Source organism: Convolutriloba macropyga, chromosome 2, assembly GCF_964194025.1.
Source record: "Convolutriloba macropyga chromosome 2, txConMacr16.3, whole genome shotgun sequence".
Lineage (NCBI taxonomy): Eukaryota > Metazoa > Xenacoelomorpha > Acoela > Convolutidae > Convolutriloba > Convolutriloba macropyga.
The window spans coordinates 59,051,291-59,075,383 of NC_134469.1; the positions used below are offsets into that span (position 1 = coordinate 59,051,291).

General features: G+C 35.7%; 2 protein-coding genes across 2 annotated transcripts in view; both read right to left on the bottom strand.

Moving 5' to 3' along the window:
- Window positions 1-24,093, bottom strand: part of LOC142334555 (calpain-B-like) — a 199,209-nt gene that overhangs the window by 51,068 nt on the left and 124,048 nt on the right. The window contains exon 2 of the mRNA XM_075382678.1: window positions 5,205-5,389. Coding sequence (XP_075238793.1) covers window positions 5,205-5,369 — 165 coding nt within the window. The 5' untranslated portion in view covers window positions 5,370-5,389. The remainder of the gene's footprint in view (window positions 1-5,204; window positions 5,390-24,093) is intronic.
- Window positions 7,665-24,093, bottom strand: part of LOC142334556 (uncharacterized) — a 37,434-nt gene continuing 21,005 nt past the window's right edge. Inside the window, exons 4-6 of the mRNA XM_075382679.1 lie at window positions 22,887-23,177; window positions 12,499-12,623; window positions 7,665-8,048 (exon numbers count right to left, since the gene is read on the bottom strand). Of these exons, the coding sequence (XP_075238794.1) occupies window positions 7,887-8,048; window positions 12,499-12,623; window positions 22,887-23,177 (578 nt within the window). The 3' untranslated portion in view covers window positions 7,665-7,886. The remainder of the gene's footprint in view (window positions 8,049-12,498; window positions 12,624-22,886; window positions 23,178-24,093) is intronic.

Here is a 24,093-nt window from a genome sequence, read left to right on the forward strand (position 1 = left end):
CCTACCCCCCCCCCCCCCCCCCCGACGTACCTACCTACCCCCCCCCCAGCAACGTACCTACACCCATTCCACCTACCTACACCCTTCACCACCACCTACCTGCCCCCCCCCCCCCTACCAACTCCCCCCCCCCCCCCCCCACCAGCACCTACCCACACCCCTGAACTGAAAAAATTTTAACGATTTTTATGTTATTTTGGTCTGCTATTTTTGTTATTTCTAGTGTTTTTTTCGATATTCTGATTTTGTCCAATTTATGGTAGAGATTATTTTGCACGACGATTCGAGTCGTTTCCGGTATTCTACCGGCTATGTTTTTTTTTTAAGATCTGTTCACACATTTTCATGATTTTTGAAGTCAAATTGGAGTAGTGATTTTGGTCACGCCGAAACAGGAAGTGGAGCGAAAAAGCGAGTGGTTTTGCGGCGTGAATTGTTTTTGCTCCAAATTTGAAGTAGAGTGAGAAAAAGGTGTTTGAACAAAAATTGGCTTTCTCGCTAGTGGTTTTTTGTTCACATGCGGCAATTTGACTTTGATTTTTACTGTTTTTTTCGTTTTTTTGGATCGGATTTTTTTCTAAATGGTTTTACCAATCCATTCATAGTCCGTTCTAGGTCTAGTTTTCTGTTTAGTCAATGAAAATTCTTTGAATTGTACGTCAGGACTTGTCCTGCTATGTTTTTAAAATTCTTGTTACTTCCTATGCATTGTCTGCATCGCCTTTGAAGTATCACGAATATATTAAATCTACACGGTTTATTATCTCTTCTATTCATCCACTGTGCTAGGATTCCACAAGCCTCTAACTATTGTATGATACATTTGAAATTAAATTATAAACCTAGCCTGCACTATGTCGCGACATAGACCAGTTATAACAAAAAACGAAATTGCCCCCTTTGGTACCTAGTAGAGAACCGCCACCCCTTTTGTTCCATACTTTAGCACAATATTAGTTGGCCTGCAGTTTAGATAAACGAATATCAGTTTTAGCGCAATTGCGGACCGCTGTTCACGGCCATGCCTCTCACGCGCTGTGGGATGTAATCCGGAAATCGCGGGTCGGTTATCGCGGTGAGGCCGCGACGCGCGCCCACCGACCCGCCAGTCGGAAATTCTTTTCGCTTTGTATTCCAATTCGGCTGATTGCCCTAGCATGGCACATTTTATTCAATCCAGCTTAACACAGTATGAGCATACACGGAAAGTTATTAGTCGTCTCTGATTGGTTCATAAATTGCTCGCTTAAATTCTATTCAAGAATAGCCCCCCTTTTGCAAAAGGGGGCAATTGTTGAAAAGATTCCAAAAAACATAGTGAGAGAAACCGTTACTAATATCCTCTTTTACCTGTGACAAGGTATTGGAAACAAAGCTATTACGTTCCATCCAGCTATATAGCCCTGCTTAAAATAGGTCTCTACGTCATGTAGAAGCCTCTTAATTGAATAAGGCATGTCACGAATGATTGAACACTAATCACACTGTTGACCAAGAAAACTTTCGTCAGGTAGAGAAACAAATGACTTCACGCTCACCAGTTCCATTGACGAGTATAAGTAGTCACAGACAGAAAAGTCAAGTTGTTGCAATACTGAGCGATGGAATCGACAAAGAAACATAATCGGACAAACCCTGAACTACAATTATTCAAACTTTCATTGTTCAAACAAAGGACTAGAAACATTCAAAAAATAAACCCCACCAACAAAAAAACTACTAGACAGAAAACGAAGTTTTGCTCAGACACCATTTTGTCATCCTAGTTTTAAACAGGAGCGAAAAAATTATATCACTCAATCAAAATCACCACTCAAACAAGAGTTTAGGAAACAAAAACAGAACATACCCGGCAGATTGCCGGAAAATAGCCGCCGTTGATTCCAATAAGCATGATTGGGATTGAAAAAATAGAAGATATTGAAAAAAAAAGATTTTTGTACGAAAACATTTTTAAGGTCCGATTCATTTTGATGGCATTTCGTAGTTGAACATACTTCTGTTTCTTAGAGAGAGATTACAGGGGCTACTATCAATACCAAAAAGCATTAGAGATGGTAACTAAGACCTATAAGAACGACGTTCAAATATCGGGCATCTAAAATTGTGCTTTATGGGTTTATCTCGTTTCTATTTCTGATTCTGACTTCAATTTTTTATACTGACTCTGTTTATTTTGAATTGCTTTGCTGAGCAACTGATTTACAAAATCACTTTTAGCAGAATGAGAGAAGAGAGAAACTAGCCTAGAGAAGTACATAGGAGGACAAGTCCTGGAAGTACATAGGAGTAGTCCTGGCGTATAATTCAAAGAATTTTCATTGACTAAACAAACAAAAAACCAGACCTAGAACGGACTATGAGTGCATTGGGATAACCATTTCCAAAAAAATCAGAAAACAATTAGAAAAAAACCAGAAAATCAATGCCAAAATGCCTTCCTCTACTTAAAAATTGGAGCAAAAAAAATTCACGCCGCAAAACCACTCACTTTTTCGCTCCATTTCCTGTTTCGGCTTGACCAAAATCCCTACTCCAATTTGAATTCAAAAATCATGAAAACGTGTGAAGAGATCTTAAAAAAAAGACAGCGCCCCAATACAATTCAAAATCTTTGAATTGTAAAAATAGGAGCGCTATAATATCTTAAGTTGTAAAAACTACGCTAATATATAAAAGAGCCTCCGGCTACCGCACCGCTTCGTGGCTCTAAAAAAGGCAAAATACAGCTAAGAAAAATTTGTGTGCCACAGAATACAAAAAGACAAAAATAAATAAACGTGGATAAACTTATTTAACATACCGTTAATATGCCAGTTGATATTTTGAAATAACTGCTCAAGCAAAAATTTAAATCAGTAACCACTCTTAAGTTATTTCCATTAAAATTTACTCGTTTTTCAGCTTTAACAAACAAATATAATGAGCACATAGCCGCAAAAAAGCTGCCATTCATTTTCATAACCCGGATTGAGGTAACAGAAAAAACTCATTATTGTACATTTGCGAAATGTTTTGATTTCATTCCGACAGATATACTCTCTTCTCTTTGTGTTGCGATATGGGAGCTAGTATCAAAACTAATAAGCACTAGATATGGTAACAAAAATCTTTCTCTAACTTAAAGCAAACAAAAATTGGTATTTTCTCAAAAAAAGAGGCCACGAAAGCCAATATAAATGCTAACTTAAACCAAAAAAATGCTCCAAACCTTGAAAAAATGAAAGCATATAAAACCGCTAAACAGCGTTTAAAACAGCAAAATCACACAATTAGCTCAAGACTGCAAATAACACTCAAATTTATGACAGATATTGTCAAAAACGCTTCCAAACATACAGTATATTGCTAATATGGTTAAGAAAAACCACGTTTATCCAGAAAAAAATGCTTCAAAAAGTTACGCGATCAAAAAATTTGCTTGCTTAGAGAAATTCTTCTCAGTCATACTTTCTCGCTCTCTCGAAGCGCAGATGAGCACAAAATCAGTCACTGTCCTCACCGGTATTCAATTTTTCCAGCCATTTGACCTAAACACTTAGTTTTCACGTGCAACCTTGACTTTTACATCTGTTCTAAAAACTCGAAAAATAGGAAGCTCAATCAATACTCCTTTTTAGGTAGAAAAATTTTGGACCGGTACAATAACGAGTTTTATTTGAGCAAGAGAATGCGTGAAAGCTTGAATTTTGCGTAAAGAGACAACCAATTTTATAATTGCCACAAACTCCAAATCGAGAGCAATTAACCATCTTAAAAATTTAATTTCTTTCCACCAAAAACTAGTTTAAAATTAATTGGAAAAATACATTATATAATTATTGAGTCCTCAGAATGGGTAAACATTACATTAAACAATTGGAAATCAATAACATCCAAAGGAAAAGGGCAAAAACAGAAACATATTTGAAAATGGGCGCGCCACATTCAGAAAATACAGATCTCAACACTTAAATGCTTTAAAACAAACAGCATAACATACAACTTTAGAAATTAAATATTATAATCTCTGAGCAGTTCCGTTAGGTGAAAACAGGAAGAGCAAGATTCAACAGTTCACAAAAAACTATTCAAAAAAGCCGTATCTAAGGCCAAAAAGTATAGGTCAAAGTAGAAGCTGATAAAACTGACAAAAATTACACCACACTACAAAACTGGAGATCTGTTTTGAGACTAAACCACAAGACCACAAGAAAAGCAACAAAGACAAGTACGACCAAAAATGCGCTAATAATTGTAAACAGTATAAGAGTGAGAATATTAACAATGAACTAAAAACATTAATTAGATTCAGTAATGCCTCAATATCACGTGATGAAAACTTACTTAAGGGGACTAATTGATAAGACAACAAAAATAACTACAAAACTGGGCAAGAATACAAACATTCCTGATATTTTTGAGAACAAGTTGTCACAAAGTAACATTCAGAGATCAATTGAAACCTTTAAAGTTTACGCCTCCTTAGAGAGCCATTGATACCAGACATTAATGAGTTTACATTGAAAGGGTGTGAGGTGAGCGAAGCGTCGGGGTGCACCAGGGAGATGGTTTGTTGAGCGCGGGGGGTGGAGCGCTGGGCGCTACTTGTTCACCCGTTTTTGAGGACGAAAAGTCAAATGGGTCAGACGACAAATCGGTCAAGCAAAAAATCAGTCAGGACTAAAATAATTGCTACAAACTTCGATTGAGAGAAATTAAAAAGCAGATTTGAAGTGATTGTGACGTCATATGGTCTTGACGACGAAATGAAAAAACCAAGAGAAGGTCAAAAATAGCCATCGCTGTGCGGCTATTAAACATATGTCTAATCAAATGAATAGCGAAAAACAAACAACAATAGCTAGCCCTGGTTCGAAATTTCACACTAATAGCTTGTAACACAAACTGAGCCAGGGGACAAAAGTAATAAGTTGTAGTTCATAAAATTTAACTTTCGTGTCCGAAATTAAAAATTTCTAGAAAAGATAAAATTGACTCAAATTTTAGTCTTGAAATCTGAGCGCAATAGATATTCACTACTAGCAAGCATATGCCCTTTTAAACTCCCACAAACTATTTTCCGTTCTTAGAATCAGGATAGCTTTAAATATTCGATTCTTCTGCTATCCTATTTGCCTTTTCGATACTTAAACCTATAAAGCGTAGCCTGTATTCATAAGTTTTATAATACAACTAAGCATTGTAAGAGCAAGAGATGCAACCTTGGGACGGAGCCATTTGAACTCTTTGGGCGGTTCCTCCTCGAAGTAGAGAGATGAGTCATTAGCTGGGAAGTCCTTGTCCACAAACAGCTCCCCTGTCTCTTTATACTTCTTCCTGATTTCATCTAATTGAGTTGAACCCTCTTTTTTGCCTCCGGGAGCCATATTTAACTATATATCAGTCTGAAGTGCGAAAAGCAAAACTCACCAAAAACGATAAAATCTCCTCAATAAAGAGATGTCTATACTGCTGCTGATATCTATTGTAATTGGGCGATAGTTAAGCCCCCTTTGTTGTTTAGGATTTCACACAAATTCCGATTGAACAAAAAAGATTAACTAGTTTATGCAACAAAACTGTCTGCTGCTATTACAACAGCCGGTATGAATTGATATATGAAAATAGATCATCTATTGAAGTTCGATGTCTTTAACGTCAACTTTTGGTAAATTTATCACGCCAATTTAGAGCCAATGACCCAAATTGAAAATTTAAGTCACAAAATTTTGAAACTTCCATTGTAATAAACTTGACTGTTGATGGTTGTACATGAATTTCCTCGCAATTAACATCGACTTTCGGTTAATTCATCTATTGAGACTACATCGTTAATACATATCAACAAGTATTTACAATATTTACAACAGAAAACTAATGCATGATGACTATATTCTGCTTTGTGCTATCGTCCTGTGCCTCTTCTCTTGCCTCGCCTTCTAGCAGGAGTAACGATTGCCTCCGATCTCTAAAACAGACGCAGTTCTTCATTACTACAAGATATGTTATTGGGTTCCAGACTGTATATCAATCACAATTTGATACATTTCAAAAATTCATACGATTTATTTCATAATTAGGCTTTCTAGAGGCTTTCTGAACTCCATGTCTTGCTTGATTTGTTATTAAATTCCTTGATTTTACAAACAACTTTGTTTCGAATACACTACAAGACCAATTCAATTGCTGCTATCATCATTATATGATGTAATTTCGAACTCCAAAACAGTTGAAGGCCTCAAAATAGAGAAAATAACATTAGACTTAAGAAGGTCAAAGACACTAATGTTTATTACTATAATATAAAACGTCAATTTATATGAACAGATAGTATGGAGCATAACCGACTGAACGTCGGTTGAAGTGTTCTCAAACGACTGACGAACAGTGAGAAAGTGAGGCGGGGAGGAGGTGGGTTAAAGGGGGAAGGGTTAAAAAAACTACAGGGGGGCGTGAAGAGGGGCGCGAGTCAAACGCTAAGAACCACCCTTTTTATCATGAATTTATGTCTCTTAAACTGCTTCGATAAGTCACCACATACTTAGAGACTAGTGAACCATAAGGCTAATCAAAGGGTTTAGCAAAAAGTTTGCCTCATGCTTAAACGCAACCCAGCTATAAATTGCATAAACCGGCGAAGTAAAAAGCAAATTAAGGCAAACTCAAAAAACTCAAAAAAATTTTCAAAAGATGTTGCCAAATCATTAAAATTACTAGCTACGATCTGCAGCTTTCAAGTAGCTGGGACTAAAAGTTATTAGAAAAATGATACAATATATCACTTATGAACTCAAGGGTCACAATTTTCCAAATTTCGGTTGAAATGTGACATCATGTTCAGTTTCTAAAAAAACACGTGTCGTTATATTCTATTTTGCAAGGCAAGGGCTTCATAAAACTTCCGGGGGGGGGGGTCAATATTGACAGAACAACAAACCAGGATATCTTAAATTTCATTCATTTTCCTATCGTTACATTGGTCCGAACATAAAGCGTACATGAATAGGAAACTCATCTCAATTGAAATCCTCCGCACCGCAAATTAATCAGCAGTTCAATTCAGTTCCAGTAGAAATTTGACCCGAATTTCAAAGATTCATTGCTTTAAAACTGTCATATATGAAAAGCATTAAGAATATTTATATCTGTAGCGCAGAGAACGCGATATTTCCGATAATAATAATCAGGCTTCATGCAAGCGATGGTATCAAAAAACACATCCACGAAACTTCAAGATATGAAGGTGGAAACTATACAAACCAAGTGCACTAACCGAGTTCGCAGCTGCGCTGTTTTCTCTTCCGTGTTGTGCGTCAGCAAACTCGCCAAAATTATTTTCCGTATGATTGTCTTCTAGGTTCTCATCTATCGGAAACAAGAACAGGGCAGCCAAGCATACAATTTGGAACAGAGCTGCTCCATAGATCGCAAACTTGATAATCATCTCGAACTGAGTTTCCTTTGGAATAAGTTGATTCACGTCGAACAGTTTCTGCCCAATAACAGGTGCAACTGGCAATTTTTTCTTCGCCAAAAGTTCAGGACACCTCGTAACAAATATAACCAGTCCGAAGAGAACTAAATACGTCGACATGGGTCTGAAATGGGAGAACTTGTGTACCCTAGTCCCAAAATAGGCTGAGGCAGAAGAAATAGTCCATCTCAACAAGGTAAAAGCTGACCAATTCGACAACATTTCTCGATTCATTAAATCATCAATTCCAAACCAAGCTGGACACAAAATAATCAAGTTATGACTGATAGCAACGATTGGTTGATATAAAACCATCACAAGCAGCGCACTTCAATTCAAATACAGTATTAACTAAAAACTAATTTTAAACATATATGGTAATGATAAAAACGCATTTGCATCAAACATCCTTAGCTCCAATAGTAAAGCATCATATTTTGGATTCCACAAACACCACACAGTTAGATTTCATTCCTAATTCAGCCAATGTCAGTTTTCTGTCGAGAGTGTTTAATACCCGCCTTGGAAAATGAGTAGTGAATTCGTACAGAACATCGGAGAATCCCAGTGATCCGCAACCGGCCATGAAAGACTAAACACGTTCAAATTTTTAAATTTATACTCATCGCAGTTATATATGGCCAAGTAAAACACCCCACGTACGTTGGGATTGAACCAGGTAGAAAAACTTGAAGATAAAGATGGCCAACCTATTTTTTAGTGTCAGTGTTCAAATTTGGTGCCCTCCCTCATTAGATTTGATCATTATGGCGGAGTATATTGGAGGAAAATAAACTACGAACTAATACCAGATAAGATTTTCTCAGAGGTTTTGATCATTTGACGCACTAAGTCTTAGATCCCGGGCAATACTGGTTTATCCTGTCTGTTGATTTCAAATTTTTGACCTTGACCGTATTCTTCACATTGTGTACAACTTTTAAAATGAATTATAAACTGTTCAATTGAAACAACGAGTGAGGTCAGCCAGTAGTAAAGAATAGAAAAGTAAAGCAAATGAATTATAAACCGTTCAAATGATAATAAACTATTCCAATAAAATATAAACCGTTCAATTGAAACAGCGAGTGAGGTCAGCCAGTAGTAACGATTAGAAAAGTAAAAGCAAAATTAAAAACAAACAGCAGGACAGGCCTGAACGAAAATCTGGAGAACATTTACCAACCAGACAAAAATAGTTCGAACATTTTAAGAATTGGCATTAAAACATTTAGGAAACAAACTTAAAAGAATAACATGTGAAAACGATTATAAAATTCCGTAGAACACACTAAAAACAGGAGTCAAATTGCACGCACGTTAACAAACTATCGAGAAAACGAACTTTTAATTTAAAAAACGTTTTCTCAAATCACGACAAAATTATACTGATAAAAATTACTCCAAAAACAATTCGACTCTCCACACCGTTTCGAAAATCGCCACTCAAATTAGACATCAAAAATCATCCACAAGTGTGTCAGCAGATTTTTAAAAACATAGCCGAAAGACTTCAAAATCCACCCGGACAAAAAATAGAAGCCGCAGCCATTTACTCACTTATTTACAATACTCGCAACATTTACAATAACAATCCACATTAAACATCAAACCAAAAAAAATCCTTCAACATCGAAACCAGGAAAAAAATGAAAAGCAAATCTGATGAGCTCTTGAAAAATCTGCGAAGATCTTCCCAGCTGGTTTCGAACCCGTATCTCTTTGGCAGCCCGACATATTAGACACTCAACTACAAAGGCTTTGCTTTCCAATTGCTTACAATCCCTTTAACAAACGAACTATACTTCAGAATCAGAGCAAAAACATAGACGGCAGATTGCCGAAAAATAGCCGCCGTTGACGCGCTTGATGCACATCGGGACGAGATAAATTGACCTAAATATTTCCATTTTCTTTCTAAGTGTCAAAAAGTGTTGTAACTCTGCGCGCAGTTTCGGTTGGATTCTAAAACTATATTTAATTCAGCTTCTAAACTGAAAGCTAAGAGGCTCAATACCAATGTCAGCTAGCAAACACTCTAAAGAACTTTGATACCCTAATTCTCAATGACTTAATGACCGGGCTTTATCGGTTTATCCCGTCTCTTTGATTTTGCTCTTTTGACCTTGATTGTATTCACTATCTTGCGTAGTTCATTGAAAAAACACTTAAAACAATTCAGTTGAAACAGTGAGTGAGGTAAGTCAGGAGTCGAACGTGAAAGTCGTCACTTATGTAAAAGCGAATAAAAAAGGAGAGCACCTAAATATTAGCCGTTTGAGAAGCTGAAGGCGGCTATTAATTAACAATTAAACTGAAAAGTCACTCAAGACGTCAAAGAATATTCTAGAACAAAATAGCAAAAGCGTCAAGCAAAAAATTTGCATAAAAAAGCTATGTAAAAAAGAGCGATAAATTAAGAAAGCTTGTTAAAACTCATTGCACAGAAGCCGAAGTCTTTTCATCAGGTACCTTTATAAAGCATATGAGTTCTTTTGACCCTTAATAAATTGAAAACAAACTTAGTTTTAAAGTGCAAAATTGAGTGAGGTAAGTCACTTGTGATCAAACTATAATCACGCAAAAAACTCTTGCTAAAGAGAGAGAGAGAGAGAGAGAGAGAGAACTGACGTCATGCGCGCAAACGCCGTTAGTGAGAGGAAGAAGCCATTCAAAAAATATGACCTTTTCAGTTTTGCTGGGTGAACAAATGTAAAATGAAAAAGAGCGTCAGACAACGAAACAAAAAAATACAACAGGACAAGTCCTGACGAACAATTCCAAGAATTTGCATTGAATAAACAAAAACCAGACCTAGAACGGACTGTGATAAAAATTGGGAGAACCATTTCCAAAAAAAAATCAGATAATAAAGGAATATCAATATCAAAATGCCGCATGTGAACAAAACACCACAAGCGAGAAATGGAAATTTGGTTCAAATAAAAAATTAGGCCTGGAACGAATTATTGATTGTGAAAACAATTAGAAACATAAACCGACAAATGTCATAAGAATTGCTCTTGAACGACAGGCGAGGCAATTTAATTCATGGTCTTTAGTATAGATCAACTTTTCTTTATGGGTGCAAAAAACCTCGACCCCAGCGGGATTCGAACCACTCACCTCGCGAACCATGGTCACCCACACTAACCACTGCGCTGCGAGTCATTTAATTTTACTTTGCTGCAACCGAATTTCTATTAGCAACAAGCTTTACTTCGGAGCACTAGAGAACACTAAAAAAAGATGAACGAAAGCGAGAAAAAGTCACTTGAGAAGTCAAAGAATGTTCTAGAAGAAAAGCGCAAAATTGTCAAGCGAAAATTTTGCATAAAAAAACACGTTTAAAATAATTGCTATTTACAATAATTGCGTTCAAGAGCAATATCCGATCCAAAAAATCGAAAAAACAGTAAAAATCAAAATTAAATTGCCGCATGTGAACAAAAAAACACTAGCGAGAAAGCGAATTTTTGTTCAAACACCGTTTTCTCACTCTACTTTAAAATTAGGGTTAATTTCACTTGAAAACTCATGAAAATGTGCGAACAGATCTTAAAAAAAGACAGCACCCCAATACAATTTAAAATTCTTTGAATCGTAAAGCAAAGAGCATCGCAATATAGCTCCACTCAGCTTACGGCTTCGCAGCTATAATAAACATAATCTTCACCAAAAAAACTTGTGAAGTAATTAGAACTAGGAGTTGAATAAAAAAAATTCAATTTATCTCGAACGTCATGCGGGCGGAAGTACCAACTGTATATTGCTTTTTAGGTTACATGGGCTTCAAATTATGTTACTTGAGCTGATTTAAGTCCCTGCAATGATTGAAGTGAAACCAATTTTGCAGAACTTTTCAATTGACTTTAGTACAAATAATCTACCGATGTACTAAATAATCACCGAGCGCTATTTAGAGCAATAAATTTAAGAATTCAATGGCAAAATTCACAAATTCAAAATAAAAGTCAACAGGACTAAAATGATTCCGGAAAATAACGCTTCAATGATATTTAAAAAGTACCTAATTCCAAAGTTAATAAAAACGTTAATTACAAAAGTTGCTCTCTGCACTGGCTCCGTGAAAATACAAAGAACTATTAGACCATAATAAAATCAAAATAGCTCAGAAGAATATAGGTGAATAAATGCCAAAATGCGTATTGTCAAAGACACCGCAACATGTAATGGTATATCAAACAAGTGAATCAATAATCCTGGTTGTAATAACTTCTCCATGTTTGAATTATACCTAACACGTAAAAAAAATTGCGCCACAAAAAGTTGCACACCGCATAATTAACGGTGCCTAATACACACGGTTTCAAGTCATAAGCTATAAAAACGGATTGATTCGCTGACTGGTTGTTAAAAATAAGCTACGTGACAACAAAAATTGTAATAAAACCTCACACTGTATTCAAGGTATAACAAGCATTCAAATATGAAGCAAAACCAACCTTACAGTGTCACTTTTCATTTCCATGTGTATATAAACATAGTGAAAATGGAAATTATTAAAAGCTGATTTCACCGCCACAGTATAACAAAATGTTGCCAAATTCTAATGCAAAGCAGAGATATACAAGTCGCTCAATTTCAGTTTCAGGCAAAAGTTGCAGTCTAGAGCCTAAACAGTTTGCAATCTTTTGCTAGCTCCACAGACACTAAAATCTGACTGGGAATTAAGTGTTCCAAGCTCGCTTTACACGCACCATTAAGTCCAGCCAGATATTTAGCCATATAACAAATAGGGATAAAGTGGTGTGGATTTGGTTCGGAACTAGAACATGGAGAACAAATATGAAGGCACAGGAAATAGGAGGAAAGCAACTAGGATAGCTGTAATAGTGGTGGTATTGAGTAGTGAACTTAATAGCAGGAGGCTATTATCAGCCTCTTTCCTTTCACTCTCTCATTCCCTCTCAGGCCAAAAATACAAGAGACCTTATCCATTCACAATCCTATGTATATGCATATCGAATATATTCGAGCAAAACAGCTCTACAAAAAAGCTTCAGTGTAGCGTAACGTACATGTAGAGTGCATGATTCCGTTACATTTATAGTCCTTCTTTCTCCACTGGGACATTTGAGCAGTATTTTGACATTGGCCACAGCAGCATCCGCTCCCGATTGTTCATTACTACCACCAGATGACCCTGAAACACGCCTCCAGGGGCTAACCCAATAGGAAAAATAAACAATCACAACAACCACATTCAGACAAAAAAACGTGGCGTAACAGAATTTAAAGCCCATTAACACTTCAACGCATCTTTGCGCATCTGATGCTCAAACGCATAATATAAGGCCACGCTTCAATTAATAAGCTGATCTCTCTACTGCAATTTTGAAAACAGATAATCAGAAGTTATTTCTGTTCTTAAAGCAAATTCCGCCAGCCCAAGTGTGAGCACAAAAATTCTCGACATTTTAATACAGACTGAACTAGCCTGCCGCTGAAAGTTTCTGAATCCCAAACTATTTGTCTGATTGACAAACTTAATGGCAATCAAGCGATGGAGGGTCACCTCGAAACAGTTTCGGTGAACCGTATACTTAGAGACTTGTAAGACTCTGAGAGCTGCTCAGCCACTTCATGTCCTCCGGGCTTTACTTTTTATTACGTTTATGAGGATGAAAATAAAATAGTGAGACTGCAAATCAGTCTAGAAAAAAGTTGCAAAAAGACCACAGGACTAACATAATTTTTAGAAACTTTGTCAGAGAGCGATTAACAATGTTCCGCTCCTAGATTATTTTTGAACTTAGTTAATTTTGGCCAATTGCTAAAATTCAGTCAATTGATATAAATCACGTAAGAGGAATAAAAATCTGATTGTGTTATTATCAAAACCATTTAAATTTGATTATTGACACCTCATGAGAATTTTAATATAAAAATGAGATCTTGCTTGACAAGAAATTATACATTGTGTCCTTAGTCAAAAAATTTCTTGACAATCAGAACAGTGCGTCCGATTTTAGTGCGTTTGTTTCTACTATGGAATATAACCTAAAGCTGCGTCTCCTAGTTATACCAACCTTCAAGCACCTACTTACAATAACTAAAATGCAAATCTCTGGGTGATTCGTAGATTATGCATGAGGTTATTGCTGGTACAGTCAGGATTGCCCATTCTTTTTCGGATTTATTCGCCTCAACAGTTCATGATTGCCTCAAGGTTATACCTTTTGTCAAATTGTCAGACCAAAAATTGAACACGCGTAAAAACGCATCGAAAAGAACACGGGACCAATATAATAACTGCAAACTTAATTTGAGAGAAGTTTACAAAAACACTTGCTAATTCATTTGAATTATTAGTTAACAAAGACGTTAGCCTCAAAAACAAAATTCGGGAGACTATCAAAACATAAATCGACTAACGTCGAACAAAGTGCTCTCGAACGACAGGTGCGGCAATTTAATTCAGAGGGGGACTGCAGCCTAGATAATGTTTATGAGTGCAAAAAATCCGACCAAGAAAGGGTTCGATCTCCGTGTTCCGGCTTAAAAGACTGACGTACAACCTAGTGCTATCAGGACATTGTGCTAACTTATTTTACAATCGCATTTCATTTAGCAAAACACTTAATTTCTGAATAAGAGCAATTCAGATCTCACCAGAACGACGAAGTCAAGGATGCAAAACTTACTCGAGAAGTGTAATCGAAAGCATATTCTCGAAAAAAAACGATCAGGCATAAACTTTGCATGAAAAAAGACACACGTTTACAATAATTGCTTCAAACTTTGTTTGAGAATAACTAAAAAATTCAGATAGATTGAAACCTTTCTTTCACCTTTAAAGATAAACAAAATAAAATTATCCCGCCATAACTTTTTCCTCGCTGAAAGGTTTTTGAAAAGCTTTATGAAATCAAGCATGTTGCCAGACAATTGTGATCATAAACACCTGTAACGTAATGCAAGTTAACAAAAATGAAATTCTGCAAGCAACCGCCAAATTGCAGGAACATAGACGCCGTTGACCCCATTGCCAGACATTGGGATTGAAACAATTAGAAAAATAGGATCTATTTCACTTGTGCCCCCCAAGCTTAGTGGGTGTATATAATTTGCACTCCTCGGACGCACGTGCCATATTTTAACATAATGATTTACAATGTATTAGCACGTAATCTGTTACTGGGTGTGCATAACGTACTAAGGGGCCACAAACGGAAAAGATCACAAAACAAGAGAAACATTTAACGACAGCCAAAGCGTCAAAAGTGTTCTAAATTGCTCTGCCGTTTCGTTAGATTCCAAAGATAAGGAGCCTCTAAATTGGAGGCTTATAAGCTTTTCAAGCTAATTAGCAAAACACTCTAAGGAACTTTGATATTTTAATGCAGAAGAAAAATTGACAAGAGCGAAAAAAGAAGTGTCAAAGATATCAGAAGTGTTATAAAGTGGTCTCCATTTTTAGAAGACTCGTTAAAAAAAGATGAATTCAGTCTCTAAATTGAAAGATTATAAGCGTAAAACTAGAACCAAATGGCAGTGCACGCTAAGGACTTCAGTAACATAAGGAACCGTTGTCAAACATGAGGTCTTCTTAGTCAGTCACCTAGCGTTATGGTTTTCTACCATTTCCATTGACTTTGCTTTTTACCTTGAACGTATTCGCGTAAATGCGTTGAAGAAATCTAAATTCCATTAATGTTAAACAATGAGCGGTGTAAAGAAGACGTCAACCAAGAAACCTGTAACTTATAAAAACGAACGTAGCTGCCAGAAAAAAAGCCGCAATAGCTTCGTAGATCTACAGTTTCAAAAAAGATGGTTAAATAAACAGACCAAAAAAAAACTTTTTTTAACACTGAGATAATATATTGTGAAAAAAATCTATTTAACTTATTACTGCTTCTACTAGATGCCCTCAAATACCCTTCAATTAGAGTAACAATAACTTGACCTCATCTCTTTGAATTAAAGTAAAAAAAAGAGAACCTTAAAGTAACCTCATTGACAAAGTGAGGTGAGTCATTTTTAAGAGTGGGGTGAGCTGCGTGTCACCAAAAAATTAATCACGCGAACGAACAAAAAACATACCCGGCAGCTTGCAGGAAAATAGCCGCCGTTGATTCCAATAAGCGTGATTGGGATTGAAAGAATAGATATTTAAAAAAAAAATTTGTACAAAAACATTTTTTAAGTCCGATTTATTTTGATGGCATTTCGTAGTTGAACATACTTCTGTTTCTTAGAGAGATAGAGAGAGGCTACTATCAATACCAATAAGCGTAAGAGATGGTAACTAAGACTTATAGGAACGACGTTCAAATAGCGGGCATCTAAAATTGGGCTTTATGGGTTTATCCCGTTTCTATTTCTGACTTCAATTTTTATACTGACTCTGTTCATTTTGAATTGCTTTGCTGAGCAACTGATGTTCAAAATCACTTTTAGCAGAATGAGAGAAGAGAGAAACTAGCCTAGAAAAGTCAAAAAGATTTCACGCAAAATGTCGAAAAAGCGGCAAAATGAGGTAAAGCGAAACATTTTTTGTTCGACGAAGTAAAAAACATAGCAGGACAAGTCCTGACACACAATTCAAAGAACTTTCATTGACTAAACAGAAAACTGGACTAAGAACGGACTATGAATGGATTGGGAAAACCATTTCGAAAAAAATCCGATCCAAAAAAATCGAAAACACTGTAAAATCAAAGTGAAATTGCCGCATGTGAACAAAAATTCACTAGCGAGAAAGCGAATTTTTGTTCAAACACCATTTTCTCACTCTACTTTAAATTTAGAGCGAAAAAATTTCACGCCACAAAATCACTCGCTTTTTCGCTCCACTTCCTGTTTCGGCGTGACCAAAATCTCTACTCCAATTTGACTTCAAAAATCATGAAAATGTGTGAACAGATCTTAATAAAAAAAAAAGACAGCGCCCCAATACAATTCAAATTCTTTGAATTGTAAAAAATAGAAGCGCTATAATAGCCGGCTGGGAAGATGAAGGCGGCTATTAAACACTCTCCATTAAAGGTGAAAAAAGACGTCACGCACGCAATTTAGTTGAAATTGCATGGACGAATGAACAAAAGGCAGATTTGGCGTGATTGCAACGTCATATCGTCTCAACAGAAATCCTGCTGACGGAATTTTAAAAAATCAAGAGAAGGCCAATAACAGCCTCAGCTATCGCTTTGCGGCTATTAATAAATGACAAGCACCATTTACAGAATTTGGACCACTTGTCAGCAGTTCCAGACAGAAAGGCACTTGATAAAAAATAAACAAATGACGTGTTTATTGACAAGCATGTTTTTTTTTAAAAAAAATCCGGGTTCCTCCAATCCAGTTTGCCACATATTGAACAATCAAGGTTCTGTTTCCAAACACTCTTTGATCAAAAGATAAGGCTAATTGAACAAAACATAGCAGGACAACTCCTCAAATAAAATCCAAAGCATTGAATCAACTAAAGACTTGCCCATTAATTTTTTAGACCAACCTAAAATTAAGACAGTCTATGTGCCAAAGAATGAACAAAAACACAAAAAACAGCCCAAGAATGATCAAAAATACAAAAAAATACTTTTTCCAAAATGCCGCGTTTTAAGAATAATAAAATAACACTTCAGTAACAAAAAAGAAGATCTTTGAAAGTCAGAGGAGTCAGAATAAGAGACCCTCAGTTAAACGCCATCAACCTAAACCACAACATAGAAAGCTTTAGAAGTCATAATATACCTTAAATTTAAATCGCCGAAAAAGGAAAAAAAGAGCAAGTGAACGCAAGATTTCCAAATTCAGCTTAACATTTCGAAAAGATGGTATCTCATTCAAGGAAAACGTTAGCTGAAACTGGATTCAAAAGTTGGCCGCGATTACGGCGCACTAGATGCCCAATAAGAACGGTTGTTTTTGAAAAAAAGCCATGACCTTAAGAATAACAAAAAAAAACAAGAATAAAACAGAGAACTTTTATTTTTTGGAGAGTGTAAAAATTTGAAAAAAAAAACGAATGTTATGACCTCAATCAGCTAATAACAATCACTTATACCTCGTTAGCAACCGATCAAGATTGTCAATAATGAGACTGAATGAGCAGACAACAAAAAACCAATCTTCAATAACTTGCTGAGAAATTTGTAAACAAATGGTGTATAGCCACAGAAAGCAAAAGCTAGACAGAAACCATTATTTCTATTAACAAAACCCTCATTAGCAAGAGATGAGAAGTGTCATAAGCTTAAGTCATGAGACAGCAATAAGTACGACAAATACTAGAAATACTAGATAAAAACTGATTTAAAAACAAACCACTTTTCAGTCACAGAAAGCAATAGCTATGAACTGAAACGACTAATACGATTGAATTATGTCATTCCTAGCAACAAATGAGACCTGTCATTAATGAAACTAAGAGATAAGACAAAAATGAACAATAAAAACTCGCAAAACTCAGAAGTCGAATGCAAATTCATGAAAACAATTAGTGTCAGTCAGAGAAAGCATTGAGCTGAGGAAATTATAAATCCAGTAAACTTAAAAAATTGATAAAGATTAACTTCAATAATGCGTCATTAGCAACCAAAAAGCTCTAAAATCAAATATTTTTATTTTAGGACAACAAATGGTGTCAACGTCATAAACAAATATCAGCTGCCCGTTGATGAATTCCAGCAATTGCAAAGACGCAAATAAACACATTTAATATATTAAAAGCACTAAAGAGAAGAAACACTGCAAATATAAGTCAAACTGTCACATAAAATAGATCTTTTTTTAAAAAAAAGACACAAACACAATCCAAATACTTTAGATTGTAAAAAAGAACCCTTTATAGATAGCTGTTGAGAAGTTTTTGTCGTCTTTTAAACAGAAGTCAAATTGCTACACCTACAAAAAAACTCGCCATGAAGTAAACGAATTTTTGCTTTAACCCTGTTTTTTTACTCCACTTTAAAATAATAGTAAAAATATTTTAAGCCGTGAAATTACTCGCTTTTCAACTCCACTTCCTGTTTCGAAGTGGATTGTAAAAATACTTTGGATTGTAAAAAAAGAACCCTTAATAGATAGCTTTTGAGAAGTTTTTGTCGTCTTTAAAACAGAAGTCAAATTGCTACACCTACAAAAAAAACTCGCAATCAAGAATACGAATTTTTGTTTAAATCCTGTTTTCTTACTCCACTTTAAAATAATAGTGAAAAAATTTTACGCCATGAAACAACTCACTTTTCAGGTCCACTTCCTGTTTCAAAGAGACCAAATTGACTAATTTGACTTCAGTCATGAAAATATGTGAACAGATCTTGAAAACATAATCAGAAGAATTCCGAAAACGAGTCAGCTCAACTCCTTTCAACGAACGAGTGCCCAAGGAATTTACCAAAATTGTTGAAAACAATCAAATCAAATTAAAAATAGCCCTAAAACCCAACTCAAATACAAAAGCAGAAATCAACAAATTCTACAAGTGCATCCAAAAACCTTTCTACGCAATTGAAACCAATGAAAGACTCAGAAAACATTAGGGCAGCCATGATAGGCTCACAGCCTTCTCCATTTTTGAAGCAAAATTTGAAAAATAGGGAATAAAGCATTTAGAAAAGATCAATTGATTTTCCTATTTTCTCTAATATATCGCCACAAAAAAGTGTCTAATAGAAAAAATACAATGTTACCTCAAATTTATTCAAGAAAGTCGTACTTAAACTACCAATTAATTCAATAAAACAGGACATTAGGCAAAGAATCGACAAAACAGCATAAAACCCCGGAAAAAAAGTAATGAAAAAAAGTAAAGAAATGCCTCCAAATTAGAAAACATAGCTGGCAGAATGCCAGAAAATAGCCGCAATAGATTCGTAGATCTGCAGTATCAAAAAAAATCAGTAAAAAAGACAAAAAAAATCGTCTTTTCATTGAAGGCTGATATGCTATATTTTGAATAACAATCTGTAAAAGTTTTGCTGCCTCTATTAGCTGCTCTCAAAATAACCTTCAGTTAGAGGTACACACACCCATTTGACCTTATCTCTTTGAATTAAAGTAAATAAAAGTCAATTTAAAATTCAGGAAGTCATTTTTGAGAGTGAGGTAAGTCAAGTGTGACCAAAAATTTAATCACGCATATGAACAAAAAAAACTCGCTCCACTAAGAGCGAAAAATGACGTGACATACGCACTTCAGTTGAAATTGCATGAAAGAATGAACAAAAAGCAGATTTGAAGTGGTTGTGACGTCATATGATCGTAAAAAAAATCGCGACGACGAAATAAAAAAAACCAAGAGAAGGCCAATAATAGCCCCAGCTATCGCTGTTCGGCTATTAAAAAAAACTTATATTTACAACCCATAAACTTAAAAACACTATCCAACCAAGACTACCTTCAATATTAACATAGGCAACAGATTTCCGGAAAAAAAAACGTGGGGCGTGATTGATTCCAATAACCCTTTGTAATTGGAAGAAACGGAAACAATTTGAGTGTACAAAACTTTTCAATTTAAAATTGCGACCGATTTTGATTGAATTTTGTAGTTAGACCTACTCCTGTTTCGCAATGAGACGATAAAGGGAACGGTTTCAATTCCAATAAACATGAGACCTGTACCAAAGACTAATTAGAACAAAGTTCAAACACAGGGAATCTAAAATAGACTTCAGGGGTTTATCCCGTTACTTTCCCGATCTCGTATTGCGTGCATTTTATATTTCTCTGCTGCTGCAGAATAATAGAACAGTGAAACTAGCACAGATGTCAAAAACATTTCAATGTCTAGCGAATTAGGAAAAATTAGGAGCGCCAAAATAGCCGGCTTAAATGAGAGTTAAACCGAAAAATAGTTAAAAACATAAAAGCCGCCCATGAACTACAAAAACAGCTCGCTCACAGAAAATCTTGAACACATCAATGTCGCGCCCTTTCGAAAATAGCGCTATAAACAACGAACCACTCTTTCAGCTCAACTTTCAAATTTTGTTCAACACTCAAACCAATCCAAAATACTTCACGAGTTTCATTTCCTGCTTAAAAATTCACTCAAAAAATTGATTACTACGGACACTTCGCCAATATTCCCATTCAACTCGTAAAAATAGAAAGCCATAGCGCCACTTTGGATCGCAAAGACTTCTCCAAGACTCATCTCCAAGTCGTAAAAAGACAGCGCCCTAATAAAATTTAAATTCGTTTAATTTTAAGAAAGACAAGAATACTGCAATATAGCTGCGTTCAGCTTACAGCTTCGCAGCTATAAAATTGAAAGGTTCCACTGATAGTTTTTTTTTGTGAAACAGAAATGCCACAAAAGGCCAGGCTACAAAAAAGCAATTGGGCTTTAAATATTTCTAAATCATAGCCCGCAGATCGCCGGAACAGCTGCGAACCAAATAGACTTCCGTGCCCTATAATAGAGATAAAAAAACATATACAGCTACAAGCTGAAAGTTATCGACACCTTTTAATTTGGCACTTTTATTACACATATGAGTTCCTTAGACCTTAAACTATTCAAACTAAACTCAAAACTTTAAAGTGTAAAAGTCATTTTATTCAGTGAGGTAAGTCACTTATGATCAAAACCTAATCACTTAAATGCCCTAACATTTCTTGCTAGACTGAGTGAGAAATGACGTCACGCGCGTAATTGCCGCCAGTGCGAGTCAGCAATTTTACAACAAGAATAAAACACGCCAGACTAAAAAATCAGATCATTCTATAATGACGTGGTCAAAATCAAAAAAGGACTTCTTAGTATCCATGCCACTAATCAAATTCCCTTATTTCTTATTGTCAAACGATGAATCCTGTCATTAATGAGGTTATATGATAAGATAGCCATAAGTTCAATAGATATTCGCAAAACTCAAAAACACATTAAGTTTTTTTTAAAAAAACGGGCAGCGTTATAAGTCGAGGCAAGCAATAGCTATGAATTGAAAAGAATCTACAGAAAATGAAAACCTTTGATAGAAACCAATGAAAACGGTCATAATGAGACAAAGATATAAGATAATAAACAAAAACTCGCAAACTCAAAAATTCTATTTCTTGAAAACAATTGATGTCATGAAAAGAATCAATTTTTAACAAAACTGATTTAATCAATTAAAATAACCTCTATTCGCAACCTATGAGGCCAGTTATTAATGAGAATAAACGATAAGAGAACAAAATTTACAAAAGTGAAACAACAACTCAAAAATCAACTCATAACTTTTGAGAAAATGTAGTGTCAAAGTCATGAAAACTAAAACGCTAAACTAGGACCTTTAATTAGGTTCCTTTACACCTCATTTTCAGTCAATGAGACATGTGATAACGCAAGAAATAATTTTTGAAAGTGAGCAAAATCAAATATTCTTTAATGTTTTTGACAAAAGTGTTCATGTCATGAAAAGTTTTAGCTGCCCCTTGATGAATTCTAGCAATTTCAACTAGGCGCAATTAGAACACATAGGTATCATTCTAAAAAGCAGCCAGGGAAAACAAACTCTGAAAACCGAAGTCAAATTGACACACGCGAAAAAAACTCCCTCTCAAAAACCGAAAATTTGTTCAAACGCCAATTTCTGACACCACTTTAAAGGTGGTTTGAAAAAAGTCACGCCTTAAACCTACTCTAAATTTCGCTCCCTTAAGTACTTCAGCCTGACTAAAATCACCACTCTAATTTGACTTCTTACTGACGTCATGAAGCCGAAAAAAGCGTGAACAGATCTTAAAAGACAGCACACCAATACAATCCAAATCCTTTGGATTGTAAAAACATAGCAGGACAAGTCCTGACATTCAATTCAATGGATTTTCATTGACTAAACAAAACACTAGACCTAGAATGGGCTATGAATGGACTGGAAAACCGTTTAGAAAAAAATGCAATAAAAAATTGACAAAAAATCAAATTGCTGCATGTGAACAAAAAATCACAATCAAGAAAGCGAACTTTTGTTTTCTCACCATTTTCTCACTGTACTTTAAAATCAGAGCAAAAAAAATTACTCTGCAAAATCACTCGCTTTTCCGCTCCACTTCCTGTTTCGGCGTATCCAAAATCACCACTCCAATTTGACTTTAAAAATCATGAAAATGTGTGAACAGATCTTAAAAAAAAGAGAAAAGACAGCGCCATAACACAATTCAAACGCTTTGAATTGTAAAAAACAGCACCGCAACATATCTCCGCCTAGCTGACAGTTTCGCAGTTATAAAAATGAATAAAAACTTCTTAATCTTCGTGCATGGTAAACCACGGTACAAACTGAACGACCTTCAAAACTACTGATTTCATAGTCAGATTTTCCTGATTAAAAGTCGCATACAAAGTCAGCTGAACTCAAGCCCCAATACTCGAGCTCTCAGAAAAATGGCATTATGAACCTGCCTCCTTTCTCTCCGCATGATTGAAAAAAAATACATTTTAAATTGATGGTCAAGTGCTAACCTGTCTCAATCTTCTGCATGGGCAGCACGGACACTTCGGTTGGGAAAGACTCCAAGCTGTGCCTGGTAGGTGGTATGAGAGGTCCAATGTCTTGCACTTCCACGTCTTTTCGTCCACTATTACCGTTGTCGAGACTACAACTTTCAATTGTGCGTATGCGAGAGACAGATGAAAGAGATGAACTTGGTTCCAACTTCAGCCTTTTTAAATTGTCATTCAACTGTGGGCCATTTGAGACCACGGAGTCAGCTGAGTCAAAACCACGCTTCCGCTTTCGTTTTTGAGAGGATGCTATAACAGGGTTACAAAATTTACACACGTTTCAGTCATGCAAACGATATAACAAATTCTAAAAGCGAAATTAATAAAGGGTTAAATGAAAAGTAAACTTAGAAACTCACCGGCCAGTGTTATTTAAAACGTTCCTTCAAATGGTTGAATTCTACTTTCTGGCACAATTCGCGCAATAATTGGATAAATTTTTTGTTAATTTATTATACCTAGAGGGGCCGGATCAGATTCATCCGGCCCCTCTAGGTATAACGCCAATTTCAAACGCCAATTTCTGACACCACTTTAAAGGTGGTTTGAAAAAAGTCACGCCTTAAACCTACTCTAAATTTCGCTCCCTTAAGTACTTCAGCCTGACTAAAATCACCACTCTAATTTGACTTCTTACTGACGTCATGAAGCCGAAAAAAGCGTGAACAGATCTTAAAAGACAGCACACCAATACAATCCAAATCCTTTGGATTGTAAAAACATAGCAGGACAAGTCCTGACATTCAATTCAATGGATCTTCATTGACTAAACAAAACACTAGACCTAGAATGGGCTATGAATGGACTGGAAAACCGTTTAGAAAAAAATGCAATAAAAAAATTGACAAAAAATCAAATTGCTGCATGTGAACAAAAAATCACAATCAAGAAAGCGAACTTTTGTTTTCTCACCATTTTCTCACTGTACTTTAAAATCAGAGCCAAAAAAATTACTCTGCAAAATCACTCGCTTTTCCGCTCCACTTCCTGTTTCGGCGTATCCAAAATCACCACTCCAATTTGACTTTAAAAATCATGAAAATGTGTGAACAGATCTTAAAAAAAAGAGAAAAGACAGCGCCATAACACAATTCAAACGCTTTGAATTGTAAAAAACAGCACCGCAACATATCTCCGCCTAGCTGACAGTTTCGCAGTTATAAAA